This window comes from Terrapene carolina, unplaced genomic scaffold (assembly GCF_002925995.2).
Source record: "Terrapene carolina triunguis isolate 2854851 unplaced genomic scaffold, T_m_triunguis-2.0 Scaffold85, whole genome shotgun sequence".
NCBI lineage: Eukaryota > Metazoa > Chordata > Testudines > Emydidae > Terrapene > Terrapene triunguis.
In genome coordinates this window covers 39,745,672-39,763,739 of record NW_020664436.1, presented here as the reverse complement: position 1 = coordinate 39,763,739, position 18,068 = coordinate 39,745,672, and the positions used below count along the sequence as shown (strand labels likewise).

The 18,068-nt window shown below is 44.0% G+C and overlaps 2 protein-coding genes across 6 annotated transcripts in view; one reads left to right on the top strand and one right to left on the bottom strand.

The window, feature by feature from the left end:
- Nucleotides 1–16,592, bottom strand: part of RMND1 (required for meiotic nuclear division 1 homolog) — a 39,033-nt gene extending 22,441 nt beyond the window's left edge. For 2 of the 5 annotated variants that reach the window (XM_029911065.1, XM_029911062.1), the window contains exons 1-2: nt 16,467–16,564; nt 5,643–6,151 (exon numbers count right to left, since the gene is read on the bottom strand). In XM_029911065.1, the coding sequence (XP_029766925.1) occupies nt 5,643–6,137 (495 nt within the window). In that variant the 5' untranslated portion in view covers nt 6,138–6,151; nt 16,467–16,564. Of the gene's footprint in view, nt 1–5,642; nt 6,152–11,074; nt 11,085–16,466 lie in introns of those variants that run through there. The other 3 variants (XM_029911066.1, XM_029911064.1, XM_029911063.1) reach the window with 3 other exon arrangements.
- A 106-nt stretch (nt 16,593–16,698) lies between these two features.
- The window catches only part of ARMT1 (acidic residue methyltransferase 1), an 8,753-nt gene continuing 7,383 nt past the window's right edge, over nt 16,699–18,068 (top strand). Inside the window, exon 1 of the mRNA XM_026649564.2 lies at nt 16,699–16,759. Within this exon, the coding sequence (XP_026505349.1) occupies nt 16,719–16,759 (41 nt within the window). The 5' untranslated portion in view covers nt 16,699–16,718. The remainder of the gene's footprint in view (nt 16,760–18,068) is intronic.

The following is an 18,068-nucleotide window of genomic DNA, read 5'->3' as shown; positions in this document are numbered from 1 at the left end:
AGAAACAGTACAATCCCTAACCATAGATACTTTGTTTAATAAATCAGTTTTAAATGCAAAACATCTTTTGATACATTTTTCTTTTGTGTCCAACACATTTAAGGTAGCTTTATTTAACTAATGAACAGCAATTTTAAAATGTTATTGTGCATTTTAATTGATTTCCAATTTCCAACCAAAGGCAGCTTGACATCAATCACAAGTAAAAAAATAATAATAAAAAAAATCAAAAAAATCTAGTGAATCAAAAATGGTGAATGACATTTCTTAACATAACAAAAACATAAAAATTAAGAATCTGAATAAATGTATGTTAAGCTATGCAACTGCTTAAATGTGTGTAGATATCGTTTATCCCCATGGTTAGCAAAAAGTACCACCAAATTTAGTGTAAAAAAACTATATTTTGTTGCAAATCAACATGTTTCAATGATTAACCAACCAATGAGAATCAAACTTTTAGGAAAATAATTAAAAACAGAAATGCAAAACAAGATTAAAATCAATTACTTAAATCAAGGTTTCCTGCTTGCCAGCTTAAATCAATTGATTGATTTGAATCAATTCACGCTGCTCCATTCATTGGGACTACATCAGTCATCTTGCAGAAGTCAGACATGCCTTTAAGGAAATGTATGTAGATGTTAAAAAAAGGTGCGTTCTTGTTGCAGTGTGCAGGGCCGGCTCCAGGCACCAGCTTGCCAAGCAGGTGCTTGGGGCGGCCGCTCCGGAGAGGGGCGGCACGTCCAGCTATTCGGCGGCAATTCGGCAGACAGTCCCTCACTCCTGCTCGGAGTGAAGGACCTCCCACCGAATTGCCGCCGCAGATCGCGATGGCGATCGCGGCTTTTTTTTTTTTTTTGGCGCCGCTTGGGGTGGCAAAAACCCTGGAGCCGGCCCTGGCAGTGTGTTCTGTGTCAACCTTTTGCTGGGTTACAAAATGTCAGCATTCCAGTAGGTGGAGCTATACATTAAGAAAAAACACAGAAGTTATTTCTGAAATAACAAATGTTTTTATTACGCCTGAGTTTGTGTGACCTCTGGCATAATGGTTTGAAATGTGCAAGCTTCCACTGAAAGAAGTACTATTTCAGTACTTCAGACAGTTTGCTCTGCCTTTGACAATGGAAAAATCACAGCTGCACTATGTATTTTTACATGCACACTCTGCTTTTGAAAGTGTCAAAATTAAGCAATTTGTTAGTGTTGTATAGTGCCTTTCACAAGCCTCAGAAGGTATGCCTACACTGCAATGTAAGCCCAGGGTTTGTGGGACTCAAGTCAGCCAAACTGTGTTAGGGAACCCTAAGCTTGAGCATTTACATCGTATTTTAACCCTACATTAAGACTTTTCTAACCTGCGCTTGAACTTAGGGCTCTGGCATCCGCATGGCAGTGTGCAGACCCAAATCAAAGTGACCATATTCCAGGCTCAAGCATAGGCTTACGTTGTAATGTAGACATATGCTTGAGCCTCAGCTCAACGATAACCCCCTCTTGCATCTACCCTGCAATTGCACTAATTCAGGGCTTGAATCCAAGGCTCCCAGGACCGGCTAGAGAGTCCGACCTCATAGAATAAAATCATAGAATATCAGGGTTGGAAGGGACCTCAGGAGGTCATCTAGTCCAACCCCCTGCACAAAGCAGGACCAATCCCCAGACAGAATTTTGCCCCAGATCCCTAAATGGCCCCCTCGAGGATTGAACTCACAACCCTAGGTTTAGCAGGCCAATGCTCAAACCACTGAGCTATCCCTCTGCCTGTTACCTCTCGAGTCAAGCTAGGACCCAAGGTCCAACCCCTATTGCACTGCAGTGTAGATGTAGCCCTGCTTGACTTGGGTTCCAGGAGTCATCCAGAACTATCCCACAATTCCACAGAACAACTTCCTTTGTTCTCTCTATCCCAGCAATCTGCAGTTTACTCCACTGAAAACGGAAGCCACTACCGCTTGGCGAACAGCAACAGCTCAGGTCAGCATTAACCCATTCTCTTCTGATCACCAATCTGCAAGCACGCTATCAGAGAGCTGGGAGCGCACAGACCAAAATTGACTACTCAGCAGGCTGTGTTGGCAGGCTATTCAAACTACCTGTACATGCAGGGTGGGCAGTGAAGTTTTCCCACAGTGCATCACAGTCCTAGAGCTAAAGCAGCCACATTGGGGGGGGGGGGAGTCACTAGGGACTCTGGGATATGGTTACTTTGACTCAGGTCTGGACACTTCAGTGTGGACACCAGAACCCTAGCTTCCAGCAGAGGTTAGAAAAGTCTTAACGTAGGGTTAAAATACAATGTGGATGCTCAAGCCAAGAGTTCCCTAACACAGGTCATCTGACTCAAGTCCAACTAACCTTGGACTTATGGTGCAGTGTAGACATACCCAAAGAATTGCAAGGTACATGCTATTATGTATGAATCACTCACTAACAAATTACAACAACCTCTGCACATAGTAGGGTGGCTAGAATAATAATGCTAAAACACTACATAACAATTTAGGCACAGGAAGTGGAGAAGAATACCATCTCTCCTTAAAGAAACAGGAGAATTTATGTAGACAGGCATTAAATTATCCATACTGAAATTCATATATTACATTGAACCATATGCCCTATAATCTTGCAAAAAATGAAACGGAAGCTTAGATGGCTAGAAAATATTAATACGTAAGTTTTCAGCCTCATTCCACAGTTAGCCTATTCTACAGCATCACCCTCAAGCTGAAGTTCAATAGTGGCTTGGAGGAAAGATTGACAGTTACTGAATCAAACACCGCTTCTTACAGGACCTGGGTTTTTCTTTGAGATTTCCTATCTAAGGTCTGCCCTGCTTAGCTTTCAGGTGTACAAAGGGTTATGGTTATAGGAACAATCTGTTCCAAGAAGGTGTTTCACACCCACATATTAGATTCACTTTATATACTTGATTCCTCCAAGGAACATGGTCTTTGTGGTTAGACCTTAGGCCTTGGAGTCAGGAGATCTGAGTACTATTTCTGTAGATGTCCTGTGTGACTTGGGAAGTCAGTCCACCTTTGTGCCTCAGTTTCCCTACCTGTAACATGGGAATATTATTTCCCTACCTCTCAGAGATGTTGTGAAGATTCAAATATTAATGAAGTATTTGTATCCTCAGATGGAAGTCATTATTATGATTTATTGTTACTTGAAAAATTCATCTGAGTATAGTTGTTCAGTTCAAGGGAAAAATATAGTGGCATACCACCATCAAACTTAACAAATCACCCACAAAACCCCAAACTACCTTCTCTTTGAACAGTGAGTAAACTGTATCTCAAAAGTTTGGATCCTGACAATGTAAGTTACTAAAACAAAATATTTACTTCAAATGGAAGTTTTGATATCACAAAATTATTTTTACCATTTCTACTTTGATCTTTCCCAAGTAATCTGGTCTATTCCTGCCAACAACCTTTAAAACTGGTTAATTACTTACATCCTGTAAAGCAAATATATAGTCCAGATACACCCCAGCTGCTGAAGAGAAATATAATTTATATCTCTGTGCTAGCCTGGCTCCTTAGCCTCAGCGGTGGGGGATTAATCCTGAAAAAGAACAGGTTGTAGTATGTGCACCTGCCCACCTGCTCTACAGAAAGGAGCCCTGATGATGGAAGCTGCCAAGTGATATGTTTGATCAATATATTCCTCATCCCACACTCACTCTGTGGGCTGCACTGGTCCTCAATAACTCATGCAAAGTTGCAGCAGCTTCCTGACTCAAGGAACCTTTGGATTGGGTTTCTACTGGCAAAAGCATAGGCGATTCCTGGACTGCGATTTGTTTTGTTTTTTAGATATACTTCCTGGCAACAGTTTTCTACTGCACTACATCCACCTTAGAGCACTAAAAAGGAGCTTCTACCTAGAATCTTTGTCTCTTGAAATAAATGTGCATGTGGCTAAATAAATACTGAAGCCTGTAATCTTTCAATAATGTGCCTATTAAAGAAAACATTCTACCTTTTCAATATTTTTACTGTCACTTTTGTGGTTGCCTGGCATTAGCTTCCTGTCCTTGACTTATGCCATGCTCACATAAATATAGATTTTTCAAACAGTCTAAAATGCTAAAAATGGTCATCATGTAGCAAAATTTTAAGTATGGTCTAGTATTTGCTGAGAAATGGGTAGCAAAGATGTCTATAGACCAGTGTTTCCCAAACTTGGGACACCGCTTGCTTAGGGAAAGCCCCTGGCAGGCTGGGCTGGTTTGTTTACCTGCTGCGTCCGCAGGTCCGGCCGATCACGGCTTCCACTGGCCGCGGTTCGCTGCTCCAGGCCAATGGGAGCTGCTGGAAGCGGCGCAGGCCGAGGGACATACTCGCTGGTAAACAAACCAGCCCAGCCCGACGGGCTTTCCCTAAACAAGCGGCGTCCCAAGTTTGGGAAACATTGCTATAGACTATTGACAGTTGTTATTAAGTGGATTTCTTGATTGATTTGTTCCAATTGAATACAACAAACATACACTACACTGGCATAGTACTCATCTTTACCCCGATGCCAGATGGTTTCTTAAGAGCATACTCGTTTTTGCTTTTGAATGATTCAGTCCTCCTGCTCTGTTGATGCAGTTTCTATCCTCTGCCAACTTTTGGGAGTTATTTAACCAACAAGTCTGCAGGGCTTTGTGACAAACGCTACTTTCATTTATAAATGTCAGACCAAATCTTCCTCACCAAGCTTATTCAAGTAGTTCTATTGACTTCAATGGAACTTCCCACATGAATCAGGGAAGCAAGATTTGTCCTGTCATTAACTGTATCACAAACATTAAGTGCAATGATGTGTTTATGCTCAGATCCAGAAACTAGCTATACAAAATGTATAGCCGTCCTTCCCCCAACCCCCAGGGAAATGTAAATGCAACAACTATGCACTAATTCAGGATTGATTATAGGAAAATATCATGAACTTCTAATGAAAGGAACATTTTTGCGTAATTTATTTCTCTATAGCTTGACATGACATAATTATCCCTTTAAAAATAAGAATAGCAAAATCAGACTCAAAAAAGAAAAAATGTTATACTTCTGTTACCTATGTAAACAAACTTCCTAAGTATTTTTGCTTATTTCTTCCCTGAACTGAAATTTTTTTAAACCAATTTGGATATTTATTCTGTATACCTTCATATTACTTTCTTAACAGAACAAAAATGGAGAAGAGTAAAAGCCTTTTAAATGGTGACAGTTGATCACTGAGGCAGAAAGAGAAGAGTGTTCAAAGATTAAACAATTCTGAAGATCAGATTTTGTCTTTCAACACCTCAAGAGAGGGACACAAGCTAAATCCAGTTAAAAAAAATCTTTATATCTCATTCAGTTCTAATATTGTTTTCTTCTCACCATTTGTGCAGTTTACTTGCTGTATCTGCCTCATTTTAGACAATAACATTCTTATTTCTAGTGAATTTCACTTTTTTTCTTCTATTAGCATAGTCCTACTGTTTGTGTTGACAATTATGTATGTGAATGTTTAAATCCTCCTCCTTCCACCAAAAAAGAGTGCACTTAATTTTATGAAAAGTATTTGTTAAAAAAATTGGGACCTAAACTAAATTGACAGTGTTCCTTTAACATTCCACAGACAACACAAGTTTTATACTTTACCTCAGTTTCTGACACTAGTGGCTGGTTAGCTCTGGATGGCTGTTTGGTCCTAGGTGCCTTCGGTGGTCTCTTAGTTGGCAGAATACTTTGTTTTGGCAGTATTTTACTAGTTGATACAACTGAATAAGATCTTGTTGGCATTTTCATAAACTTTCTAACACTACTTAGTCCATGCTTGTATTTCACAGTCCTTAGAGTATCAAAATGGTCCCTGAATGGAGGATAAACTTCTCCGATCTGGTAATTCACAATCTTTGCTTCTGACGTTTGCCAATTCTTGAGTCGTTCACACAGATTTGTCAAGCAATAGGTAGCAGTTTCAGGAGTGCACAAGTTCAAGACTTTGTTTGGTGCTAGAGTTCTGAATGATGCCCTGACAACATCATTGCTTAGTTTTAACACTGGATGCCTAGGTTTATGAAGGCCTTGGCACTCACATATTTTCATTAAAACATGGGAACATCTATCCAAGAATCCAAGCAGTTTTACTGTCATCGCTTCACTCTGAACTGCATAAAAAAAAAATTAAAAGATCAACTCTTGGAAATAAATCACATTATGTTCAGTTGTATTTAAAGAGAAGAGCCTATCAATACTCTTCTTGCATTCTATATAAAAAATACTGATGGTTCTGAATACTTTTCCCTCACGTTTGATATTCTTCCTGAATAAGGTCAAAATGCATTTCTTGCCCAGCATCCGCAAAAGACAGGAAAAGATAATGCAATAATTGAAAGTGCCTGCCTATCAGCTAGCATAACAGTTAGATTCTCAAACCCTTACTCACACCAAGTAGCACCTTATAATGGAATAGGCCCCATTAGCTTCGACTCACGGATTAAGATGCTCACATTGACTAGGACATCAAACTATACAGACCTTATAGTCTGAATACTGATCTCTAACATTTACATTAGTTAGTGAACACTTGCTAAAGAAAGGTCACCTACAATACACGCATGTTGCCTGACAATGCCAATTACCATGTCTCACAAACAGCCCAACACAGATACAAGTGTTGTGGTTATTAATTTATCATACAGAATCTCATAAGAAACTGATACCAATTAGGTCAGTAAGGCCTCGATCCTGCAAGTTATTGCAGAAGAGTGCTTGAATTCCACCTCATTGATTTTGACAGGAGTTTGACATTGTCCAGTAACTAGCTAGCACTAACCAAAATAAGATCAGTTATGCTAGAATGAGAGTGAATGCCTGAAGATTTTGGACCACATCATGTGTGCCAATATGAATGAGCTGCCAGAGTGTTCCAAAGGTGGTAGATTTAACATGCTGCTAACACCTCATGGAGCACATTCCATTTATAAACAGTTACACAACTCTAAATCTTTTCCCCACCTGCTTTTCTTTACTTGGAACATTTGCCTGAAAATACAGGATCTGTTTTCAGGCAAATAACCCTAGTAATAAAAAGCAGAGACAGAAACACAGCAAATGTTATATTATGAAAAAATTGCCTTTTTGGAGAACATTTTTTTGAAAAACCTCCTGCATAGAGGCATCTTCAGTGGGTCTTTAGGCTTCTTACTACGGTAGGAGAAGGTATGCTTTTCCCTCATAGGGACATAATGCACAATGAAATTAAAACTGCACTTGCTTAGGGTCTTTTTTTTTTTTTGGAACGTGCTAAGTTTTTCAAGAATGGGAGCAATCCTAATGAAATATGCAAATTAAAATTACAAGTATACCTAACAAGAACCCAATTCCCAATCATCCAACATGTATTTGAAATAATACTTTAAATTGTCATGTTCTTGTGCATGAAGAATAATGTACAAAAACACACACTGTAACAAGACCTTGATATCCATAAAAAAAACTAGTGCTGTGGAATCCATGTTCTAAACTTCTGAATGGAGCATCTAGGTGCTAACATAATACAAATAATAAGCACTAAGCATTTTCAGAAATTCTTCCACCATTTGTCTATACCACTGCTGTTCTACCAGTACTCGCAATGGTGGGAACGTTAATGTGTTAATGTAGACTGGATGCAGACAGCAGAGGTTAAAATGCACTAGTGTTCTTCCATTACCAGCACTGCTGAAGCTGCAGTGTCCAATTGTGCAAGAATTTCTGAAAATATTCAATGGAGACACAGCCTGTACACCAGTCCTGTAAAAACATATGTGAATTCAAAAGGACTACTCCCAACGTTAAACATTTTTGTAGGTATTTGCAGACTTGTGGGATGGGGGGCTTACTCATGTGTTGTAGCAGAACAAGAGAATCAGTGGACCAGTTGTATGTAGTTGAATTGTACTATAGGCAGGATATAATTAGGGGCAGAGACCTATATGAACTGAGTGGGGGAGAGGAAGTTTTGATCATTTCTTAGGTTCTGACTAATGGAAGAAGACACAGTAGGCACCTCCTCCCCAAAGGACAGAGCTCTTTTCTCAAGACAGAGAGACTCAGCGTACATCTACATAAGCACTGCAGCAGAGACGCTTGCTACAGCAACAGAAGGGGTTTTTCTGTCAACAAAGGCAATCCACCTCTCCAAGAAGCAACAGATAGGTTGATGGAAGAATTCTTCCACTGACCTACTGAATCTACAGTGGGGGTTAGGTTGGCTCTACCACACCATAGAGGACTTAAAATTTTTCACAGCCCTGAGCGACGTTGCTAGGTCAACCTATATTTGAGGTGCAGACAAGGCCTCAGTAATGCAACTTGATTCCTGAGACCCTGTCTATACTGGCAAGTTTCTGCACAATAAAGCAGCTTTCTGCACTGTAACTCCCGAGGTGTATACACTGCCAAGCCACTTAGTGCACAAAAACTGCACAGTTGTAGTGCTTTAAAAAAAAAAAAACCACCCCAACAAGAGGTGTAGAGCTTTCTGCGCCGGGGCTACAGCACTGTGGTGCCAGTGTAGACACCATGGTCTATTATAGTGCTGTGATTGGCCTCTGGGAGGTATCGCACAATGCCTGTTCTCGCCTCGCTGGTCATCGATTTGAACTCTACTGTCCTGCCCTCAGGTGACCAACCGCCATCCCCACCCCGTAAATTCCTTTGGAATTTTGAAAGTCCCCTTCCTGTTCGCTCAGTGACGCAGGCAGTGGTCTCAGCGCATCTTTCCAGGTTGCCATGCCTGCTCCACACACCAGGTGATCCCCCGCTTGGAGCAATACTGAGTTGCTGGATCTCATCAGCATTTGGGGAGAGGATACTGTCCAGTCCCAGCTGTAGGGATTATGACACCTATGGACAAATTTCACGATGCATGACAGAAAGGGGCCATAACCGGGACACATTGCAGTGCAGGGTCAAAGTGAAGGAGCTGCGGAACGCCTACCACAAGGTGCAGGAGGCAAACCGCCGCTGCGCCCATGAGCTGCCGGGTCTACAAAGAACTGTATGCGATACTCGGCGGTGACCCCACCTTCATTGTGAAGACCACTGTGGATACTTTGGTGGCTCACGTGCCAGTTGAGAGTGGACCGAGCCAGGAGGAGGAAATCTTGTGCGAGGATGTGGAAGGGGACCCAGAGGCAGAGGATGACTCGGAGGCCAGAGATGCATGCAGCCAGGAGCTCTTTTCTACCCCAGACAAGGCTAGCCAGTCACAGCTGTTGGATGTTGGCGAAGCGCAAACAGGAGAGGAGGCTCCTCGTAAGTGGATTTGATTTTGGGAATCACTGAAGCGAGGAGTTGGGAGCACGAGGGTTGCAGAAAGCAGGCTTGTCTCCCACCGCATGCCTAGTCTGAGTGGCCGAACAGGTTGTTGATTGACTCTCTCACTTCATGGGAATCTCCCTCAGAGATCTCCAGGAAACTCTTGTGGAAATAATGGGCAATCCTCTGCCGCAGGTTCTTCGGCAGAGCTGCTGTTTCTTGTCCCATTAACAGTAACTTTCCCACGCCACTGTGCCATCATGGGGGGTGGGGGAGACCATTGCTGCACACAGGTGAGCCGCATAGGGGCCAGGGCGGAAGCCGCAGTCTTGGAGAAGACCCTCCCTTGATTCCCTGCTCACCCTCAACAGTGAGATATCTTCCATAATGATCACATTCTGTGGAAAGTGTGGGGACAGGAATGGGGGGGGGGGGGAGATAGCTCAGTGGTTTGAGCATTGGCCTGCTAAACCCAGGGTTGTGAGTTCAATCCTTGAGGGATCTGGGGCAAAAATCTGTCTGGGGATTGGTGCTGCTTTGAGTAGACGGTGGACTAGATGACCTCCTGTGGTCCCTTCCAACCCTGATATTCAATGATTATCAGCCCCCCCTCCCCCCAACAGCCATGTGCCCAGTGTACAGCAGGGTCCAGGAAGAGTGATTTACCCTGCCCCTGCAGCTACTCACCATTTTGGGAGTCTTGTGGCTCATGTGTGCTTGCCTGACATCAGCCAGTTAGTGACAGGTGTATGAGTACTGGCTGTGTTTTAAATCAGTGAATCAGTGTTCTGTGTGTTGCAAACAATACTGCTTCTGTAAAATCTTGCGTTTAAACTTCACAGAGATGACCATGGGAGCCCAGACTCCCTCTTTGTTATTGGCAGCTGAATGGCTGCTCAGAATTAGAAAGCGGCCAAGAACTAAGGAGGACTTTCTGGGTGATGTTATGATGCACTCCGCCGCCAAGAAACAGGAATTGAAAGAGTGGCAGGACAGCGAGAAGAGGGACTGAAAGGAGAACGCGGCATGCCAGAATGAAGCCACAGAACGGCTCTTAAAGGTTATGGAGCACCAAGCAGACAAGCCCAGGCAATACTAGCTCTTCAAACCGAGCAGCTCCGCACCCACCCTCGCCTGCAGCCGCTGTCACAAAACTCTTTCTCATGCACCCCCCAGACACTGCCAACATACTCTTATCAACCTACTGGCTCCAGTCTGTACCCGCAGCATTCCACTCCTCCCCCCTCACAGTTCAGCACTGCGGACTCCCACTACCCACTGCACTCAACATCCATTCCTCTGCAGCTTGGCCCTGCTGAAGTACAATACCCGCTGCATTGTACTCCAAAGGAGAAGGTTGGATATGATCCCTGGACATACACAAATCTTTAGCTGTCCCAGGACCCCTCCTCCTCCTCCTCCTGGGACCTTCCCTTCCCCCATTCCCCTCACTGCTGTTTTGTTTTGTTTGACTCTCTCCTCCGATTGTTGTCTTTTAATAAAAGAATTGTGTTGGTTTGAAAGCAATCTTTATTCTATTAATTGAAAGCAAAATGAGCCATGCAAAGCAACATACAATGATGTTAAACCCACATATTGCATCATGTGCACCAATCACCTCTTAGCATTACCAGCACTGCAATCCCCCGCATAGCAACAAATATTAGTGGCTCAGCTTCAAATTGCTGCCACAAGGCATCCTTGAACCTTATATCCCCACGCTGTGCCCCTCTAATAGCCCTGATATCTGGCTGTTCAAACTCGCCTCCAGGTGCTGCGGTCCAGACCTGAGTGAAGCTTTCACCCTTCCCTTCACAAATGTTATGGAGCGTACAGCATACAGCTATAAGCATAGGAATATTGTCATCGGCCAGGTCCAGCTTCCCATAGAGGCAGCGCCTGCGGTTCTTTAAATGGCCAAAAGCACACTCAACAGTCATTCTGCACTTGTTGAACCACTCCTTGCTCCTGTCAAGTTACCCCATGTATGGCTTCATAAGCCATGGCATTAAGGGATCTCCCAGGATCACAATGGGCATTTCAATTTCCCCTACGGTGATTTTCTGGTCTGGGAAGAAAGTCCCTGCTTGCAGCTTCCTGAATAAGCCAGCGTTCCGAAAGATGAGTGCATCATGCACCTTTCTGGACCAGCCTGCGTTAATGTCTGTGAAACGCCCACAGTGATCCATAAGTGCCTGGAGAACCACTGAGAAATACCCCACGTGATTACTGTATTCGGTGGCTAGGTGGTCTGGTGCCAGAATTGGAATATGCATGCCATCTATCATCCCTCCGCAGTTAGGGAAGCCCATTTGTGCACAGCCATCTACAATGTCACGCACGTTGCCCAGAGTCACGGTCTTTCAGAGCAGGATGCGATTAATAGCCCTGTACACTTCCGTCAACATGAGTCCAACGGTCGACTTTCCCACTCCAAACTGATTAGCGACCGATCGGTAGCAGTCTGGAGTAGCCAGCTTCCATAGTGCAATCACCACGTGCTTCTCCAATAGCAGAGCAGCTCTCATTCTCGTGTCCTTGCGCCGCAGGGCTGGGGCGAGCTCATCACGCAGTCCCATGAATGTGGCTTTCTTCATCCAAAAGTTCTGCAGCCAGGGTGGATAAAAATCAATGATTTAAAAAAAATTTTTTTTTTAAATTGGATTTTTTTAATAAAATGCTTTTTGAGGAAAAAACCTATCTAAAGATACATTATAGCTCAAAGATATCTCATCATGGAATAGGGATTATAAATTTTAATTCTATAGTATGAGACAATATATTCATGTAATGTTTAAGAAAATTTTTGTAAATGAGTTCCAATAGTTCATGGATTAGGGACCCAATCTTGTGGAGTTCCAGAGTCTTCTATATAGATTATTTAGGTTAATATTTCTATCTACCCAATGGGACTCAGTGCTCAGTCTAGAAGATACCATTAGAGATGCTTAGTTTTGTAGTTCTCAAACTGTAGATTTGTGTCTCCAGAGATAACATGCCTGTTAGCAGCAAAAATGTTTTTAAATAAATAAATAAATATACAGAAGTGAGAAATAACAGACCTCAACCCTATTGTCCCTCTGGAAATTTGTGTACACAGAGTCAATACCTTACCTCTCTCTAAAAGTGCAAAGTTTCAAACAGTTCAATTAATACAAGATCTGGAGAAGGAGAAGAAGTCTGGAGATAAATGTGAGAAGGGAGGGACAGGCAGTAGAAACAAAAGTGAAACTGTTTGAGCAACATATTCCAGAAGTCTTGAGGTCTTTCTGAGGGTAGCCTTCATTGATTTGAGATCTACCATACCATTCTCTCACTAGAAGGGAAAACCTATAATAGCAGCAGGCCGTAAAAGAGACCCAGTTTGGGAATATTTTAACGAAGTTCCTCTACCTGTGGGTAAGACAGACATGCGTGCAAAATGCAAACAGTGCAACAAAGAAATGCAACGCCTGGTTGCCAGAATGAAACATCATGAGAAGTATTCCTTCTTAGGAGGAAGCTGCGTTGAAGATGATGAAAGGAACATGTCTGAACATGCAGGATCTTCAGGTTGGTAAACTTTTTTTTTTCATACTTCTTTCTTAAGGACTGCCTGTCTTCCTTCTGGACTATTCTTGAATTCTCATGTTTGAGCAAAAAATATAGTTGTTACTCTATGGTACTATCTTTTTTAGATGCAGTTGTGATAAAAAAATAAATTGCTGAAATAGGCAGATCTTCCTTTTACAATTTCACCTTTAAAATAGTACTGAGTGTCAGTGAATGCAATGAGTAATACTAAATGAGCAGTATAGTAATAATAATTAAATAACCACATTGACTTATTTTGTTTAGGAGAATCCATCTTCAACATACAGAATTCTGAAGACTATCCACCTTCAAGATCACCATCATTTTCTATAGTTTCAGAGTTATCTGCCAATGATAGTGTCTCAGTCACAGTATATCGCCTGTAGCAAAAAGAAAAAAATCTCCATCATCCAAAAACAACCATAGATAAAACTTTGTGATAAGAACCAGCACATTACAAAAAGAGGTAATTGATGAAAAAAATTGCTCAGTTTGTTTATGCAACAAACTCTCCTTTCCGTATGATTGAGAACCCACACTTCATTAACATGGTTCATTCATTAAAACCAGGATACAGTCCACCCAACAGAGCAGATGTGCAAAAGGTCTAGAGGGTAAAATTGTTAACCTGAGTCTTGATGGCTGGAGCAATGTCCACAATGATCCTGTTGTATGTGCTTGTTTGATAACAGAAGAAGGGAATGTCTTCCTTACAGAAACAATTGATACATCAGGAAATGCACACACAACAGAATACTTACAAGAAGTAGCAGTAAAAGCTATAACAAACTGTGAAAAAAAAATCAAATGTCTAGGAAACAGCTTGGTCACAGACAATGCTGCAAATTTATCCAAGATGAGAAGAAATTATTTAAAGAGAGTCCCAAGCTAATAACATACGGTTGCGGGGCTCATTTGATGCACCTCCTAGCCAAAGACTTCGGTGTTCCAGAAATAAAGGCTAATGTTGTTGAAATTGCAAAATACTTCTGTAACAACCACTTTGCAGCAACTGCTCTGAAAAAAAATGGGAGAAACCAAGCTAACTCTCCCACACGACGTGCGATGGAACTCAGTAGTGGCCTGTTTTGAGCACTATATCAAGACTGGCCTAATGTGATGATGGTTTGTGAACAAAATTGTGAAAAAAAATAGATGGCACCGTCACACCCAAAGTTCTCAACATTGGGCTTAAAAGAAATGTTGAACACATGCTGAGTACCCTGAAGCCTATTTCTGTAGCCTTGAACAAAATGCAGGGAAATAGCTGTTTTATTGCTGATGCTGTTGAAATTTGGAAGGAACTGAGTGAGATCTTAAAAAGAGAAATATGCAATGACAGAGTTAAATTACAAGCATTAAAAAAACGAATGAGACAAGCACTATCTCCAGCTTATTTTCTTGCAAATATTCTCAATACTTGTCAAACCTTAACTGCTGAAGAAGAGGAGTTGGCTATGACGTGGACATCCAGCAATCATCCCTCCATAATGCCAACTATAATAAACTTCAGAGCTAAGGGTGAACCATTCAAGAAATATATGTTTGCGGATGATGTTTTAAAGAAAATCACACCAGTGAACTGGTGGAAGTCACTTAAGCACTTGGATTCAGAGACTGTTAAAGTGATAATCTCACTTTTAACAGCAGTAGCTTCTTCTGCCAGTGTAGAAAGAATATTTATTCCTTTGGACAAATTCATTCCAAATTGAGAAATCGTTTGGGACCTGAAAAAGCAGGAAAATGAAGGTGAAGACGACTGAGTTAGCTGCAGAAGCCAATATTTTAAGTTTCTGATGTTGACCTGGCTGACATAGTCGATTTAATTTTTGTGGTTTTTAAAAAATATTGTATTTAACTATTTTAGTTAAAAACAATTTTAACAAAAACAAACCTGATTTTAAAAAACTTGAATGTTTAACAAAATTCAAAAATTCATATGCTTGTTTTGTTAAAATATTGTTTTTCTGTTGAAGAAAAAAATCCAGAATACATAACGTTGTTGTTTAGTTAAATAAAACAATTTAAATGTCTGTCTGGTGATGTTCTCCTTCTAATACAGCATGGCAAGAAAATCCTCCAAATATTAATGATTAACCTGTTGAACTGGAGATAGTTCACTTCCCAATGATTTCATAAATATCTGCTTCAATTACCTTTGGTAATTGAATTCATTTGGTAAATGAAATAACCAATCATTCATTTTCTGATATAGCTGTAAACCTAATCTGAAAAGTTTTCAAAATAAATCACTTAAAAAATGTATAGTGTGTACCTTCTAAAAATGAAACCTACATCTATCTCTGAGTTGTGAAGAATATGTATTAAGGTTGTAACAACCAACAAGAATGCACTTTTATGTAGAAATCCATGATTTAATCGAGTCTTCCTGACTAGCGATTTAAATCAAATCCACCGTCTGCAGCCACTGCTCATCATGCCAGACGTGCATCATGATATGATCTCGCCACTCAGTGCTTGTTTCCCAAGCTCAAAAGTGGCATTTCACTGTGGTCAGCACCTCCGTGAATGCCACAAGCAATCTTGTGTCATAGCTACTATGTGTGGCGAGATCAACGTCGCACTCCTCTTGCCTTTGTAGTTTAAGGAATAACTCCGCTGCCACTCATGACGCGTTGGTCAGAGTGAGCAGCACACTGGTCAACAGTTTGGGATCCATTCCTGCAGCCCGAAGAGGCAGGGCATGCAGTACACAAACCATTGAAAGATGGCGCCAAATGAGGACAGAAACACAGTGATTGCTGGGATGCAAAGCAATGCATCACGGGGCATTGGGACAGGACCCAGGATGTCCCACGACCCCCTCCGCCTTCCCACAACTCTTAGCGGCAGAAAAGGAAGAGATGCTCTGTGGGATAGCTACCCAGAGTACACCACTCCAAATACCGCTGCAAGTGCCGCAAGCGTGAACATGCGATTGTGCAGGCAGCTGACAGTGTGAACACACAACAGCGGTTTCCCTTCAGCGCTCTCTGAGCAGCACTGTAACTGCAGCTGCTGTAACTCTGCCAGTGTAGACATGCCCTGAATTGTGGCTTGGGTCCCTGGTGGTTGTATTTGACCACAGCAGCTGCAGAGTCCTAACCTACCTCAGGCTCCTGAACGGGGAAGAGCCCCGTTGGGCAGGGCACATGAAAGGGATGTACTAAGAAACCCCTCCCCCCTACATACATCAGGGCTGGAGCTGGGGCCTGTGCTTTCTACCAGTGTTGAACTGGCACAGGCCATGGCAGTCACGGCCTAGTACAGAAACGCATATGGCTTCGCCCACTCCCTCCAGGCCTGAACACTCCCGGGGCCTCAGTTTCACCATCTATAAAACGGGGTGATGACACCGACTCCTCGGTACGGCGCCCCGTGAGCTACAGGGGAGGAGCGCGGCTGCCGGGAACCCGAACCGAGGGAAGCCAGCGCCGCCTTCGGCCTCCCCTTCATAAGGCCCAGCCCGCCGTGCTAATAGCCCCGGCTCAGAGCCTCCCCCCCCAACGGGGGCCGAGTCTCCGCAGCAGCCGTGCCGGGGGCACACGGGGAAGGCCTGACAGCCCCGCGCGGCTCTGTTCACACGGAGCGGGGGTCGCGCCCTACCAGTGACCTGAGCTTCCAGGGGGAGGGGGCGGCTCGTCTCCCTGGCGCGCGGGGAACAGCAGCGCCAAACTGCCCGTCCCTGCACCCGGCTCCCGACCTTCGGTCCCCACCACACCGCGCGCGCTCATCCACCAATCCCGCCCCGCGGGCTTGTGCCTCCTTCCTGCGGCGCTAATACTCATTGAAGACGCAACGAGGCGTGCTTGCGTCATTTCCGGAGCGGCGCCGCAGTACTACTTCCGCGGGGGGAAGATGGCGACGGTGCCGGCTTCGTTGGCGGGCAGCTTCCAGGGGTCCGTTACTGCTCGGTGGGGGGTTCGCAACCGGGGTATCGCTGAACCGGGGCGGGGCACATCCCAGCCCATCCTGGAGCCGCTCTGGCAGCGGCTCCCCCCGGCTCGGCCCGAGAGCGCCCGGCGGGCGGGGGCACCTGGGAGCGGGCCCTCGGGGGACGAACCTGCCCTGGGGGGCTGCGCCCAGCAGCTGCCCCCGCAGAGCGCCGCGGCCGGAGAGGGCGGAAAGTCGAACCCCGCCCCGGGTCGTGACTCCCCGCCAGTCGCGGCTCGGCAGTGTGGCGGGAGGCCGCTGGGCTGGCGCGCTAACGGGGCTCCCTGGCTCGGGGGCGGCCAGGGCGAGGGCGGGCTCCTGTGGGGCCAGGCGCGGAGGGCTGGGTGACCGAAGAGTCCGAGAGCCGAGTGTGCAGTTCCGCTGTAGCCTGAGATCCGCCTCCGTACGCGGGGACATGGCGCGGTCCGACAGCTTCGCTCGCTGTGCAGTGGCGGCCAGGCTGTCATGTGCCCTTGCTACGCCAGCTCAGCTGGGGCGGCTGTCCTGGGTAATTCGCCCTTATCGCTGGTCTCCCTTCTACACAAGCCCTGCGGGCATCCTTGTCAACCCGCACTTCCTGCATCCTAGGGGGCACTGCAAACGCTGTATTGGTAGCAAGGCAGAGACGTACAGACATGCCACTGGAAGTGAAACTGCTCCTCTGGCCAGACCCTGAGCTCTCGCCCCCCCAGTCGGTGCAGTTACGCTGGGGGCTCCAGCCCCGGTACATCTGCATGTATTCAGTACCCATTGAGGTGTTCCTCCAGCTGGATGGTTAGTACTAGGATTATGATGGGTGTTAGTCTCCCAGGTTTGTAGGTATCTATTAAAATTGTAGTTTAAGGTGGTTAATGCGCTTTTTGTGACAAGTAACTCAGTGTTAATGTAAGTTGTTGCACTGTGGCAGATACCAGCCACCTTTGTTAGCCTGTTATCTCTCTGTGTTATTACTGACATTTAGTAAATGGAGGTGCCTGCTAATGACTAAAATTGACTTAAAATATTGCTTGAATTCCTATTTTTCTTTAAAGGTAGGTGACTTATTGAGGTGAAATTTCACACAGGGTTAATTCTTATGCCCTTTGAGTTTTTCCGTGGTAGCTTTGGTTTGCTTTTTAATAGGAAGTCTCTGAAATTGGGTTCTGACAAAAAAAAAATTGGGGGGGGGGGAGTTTTTTACCTTTTTAAAAAGAACAGGAGTACTTGTGGCACCTTAGAGACTAACAAATTTATTAGAGCATAAGCTTTCGTGGGCTACAGCCCACTTCTTCGGTT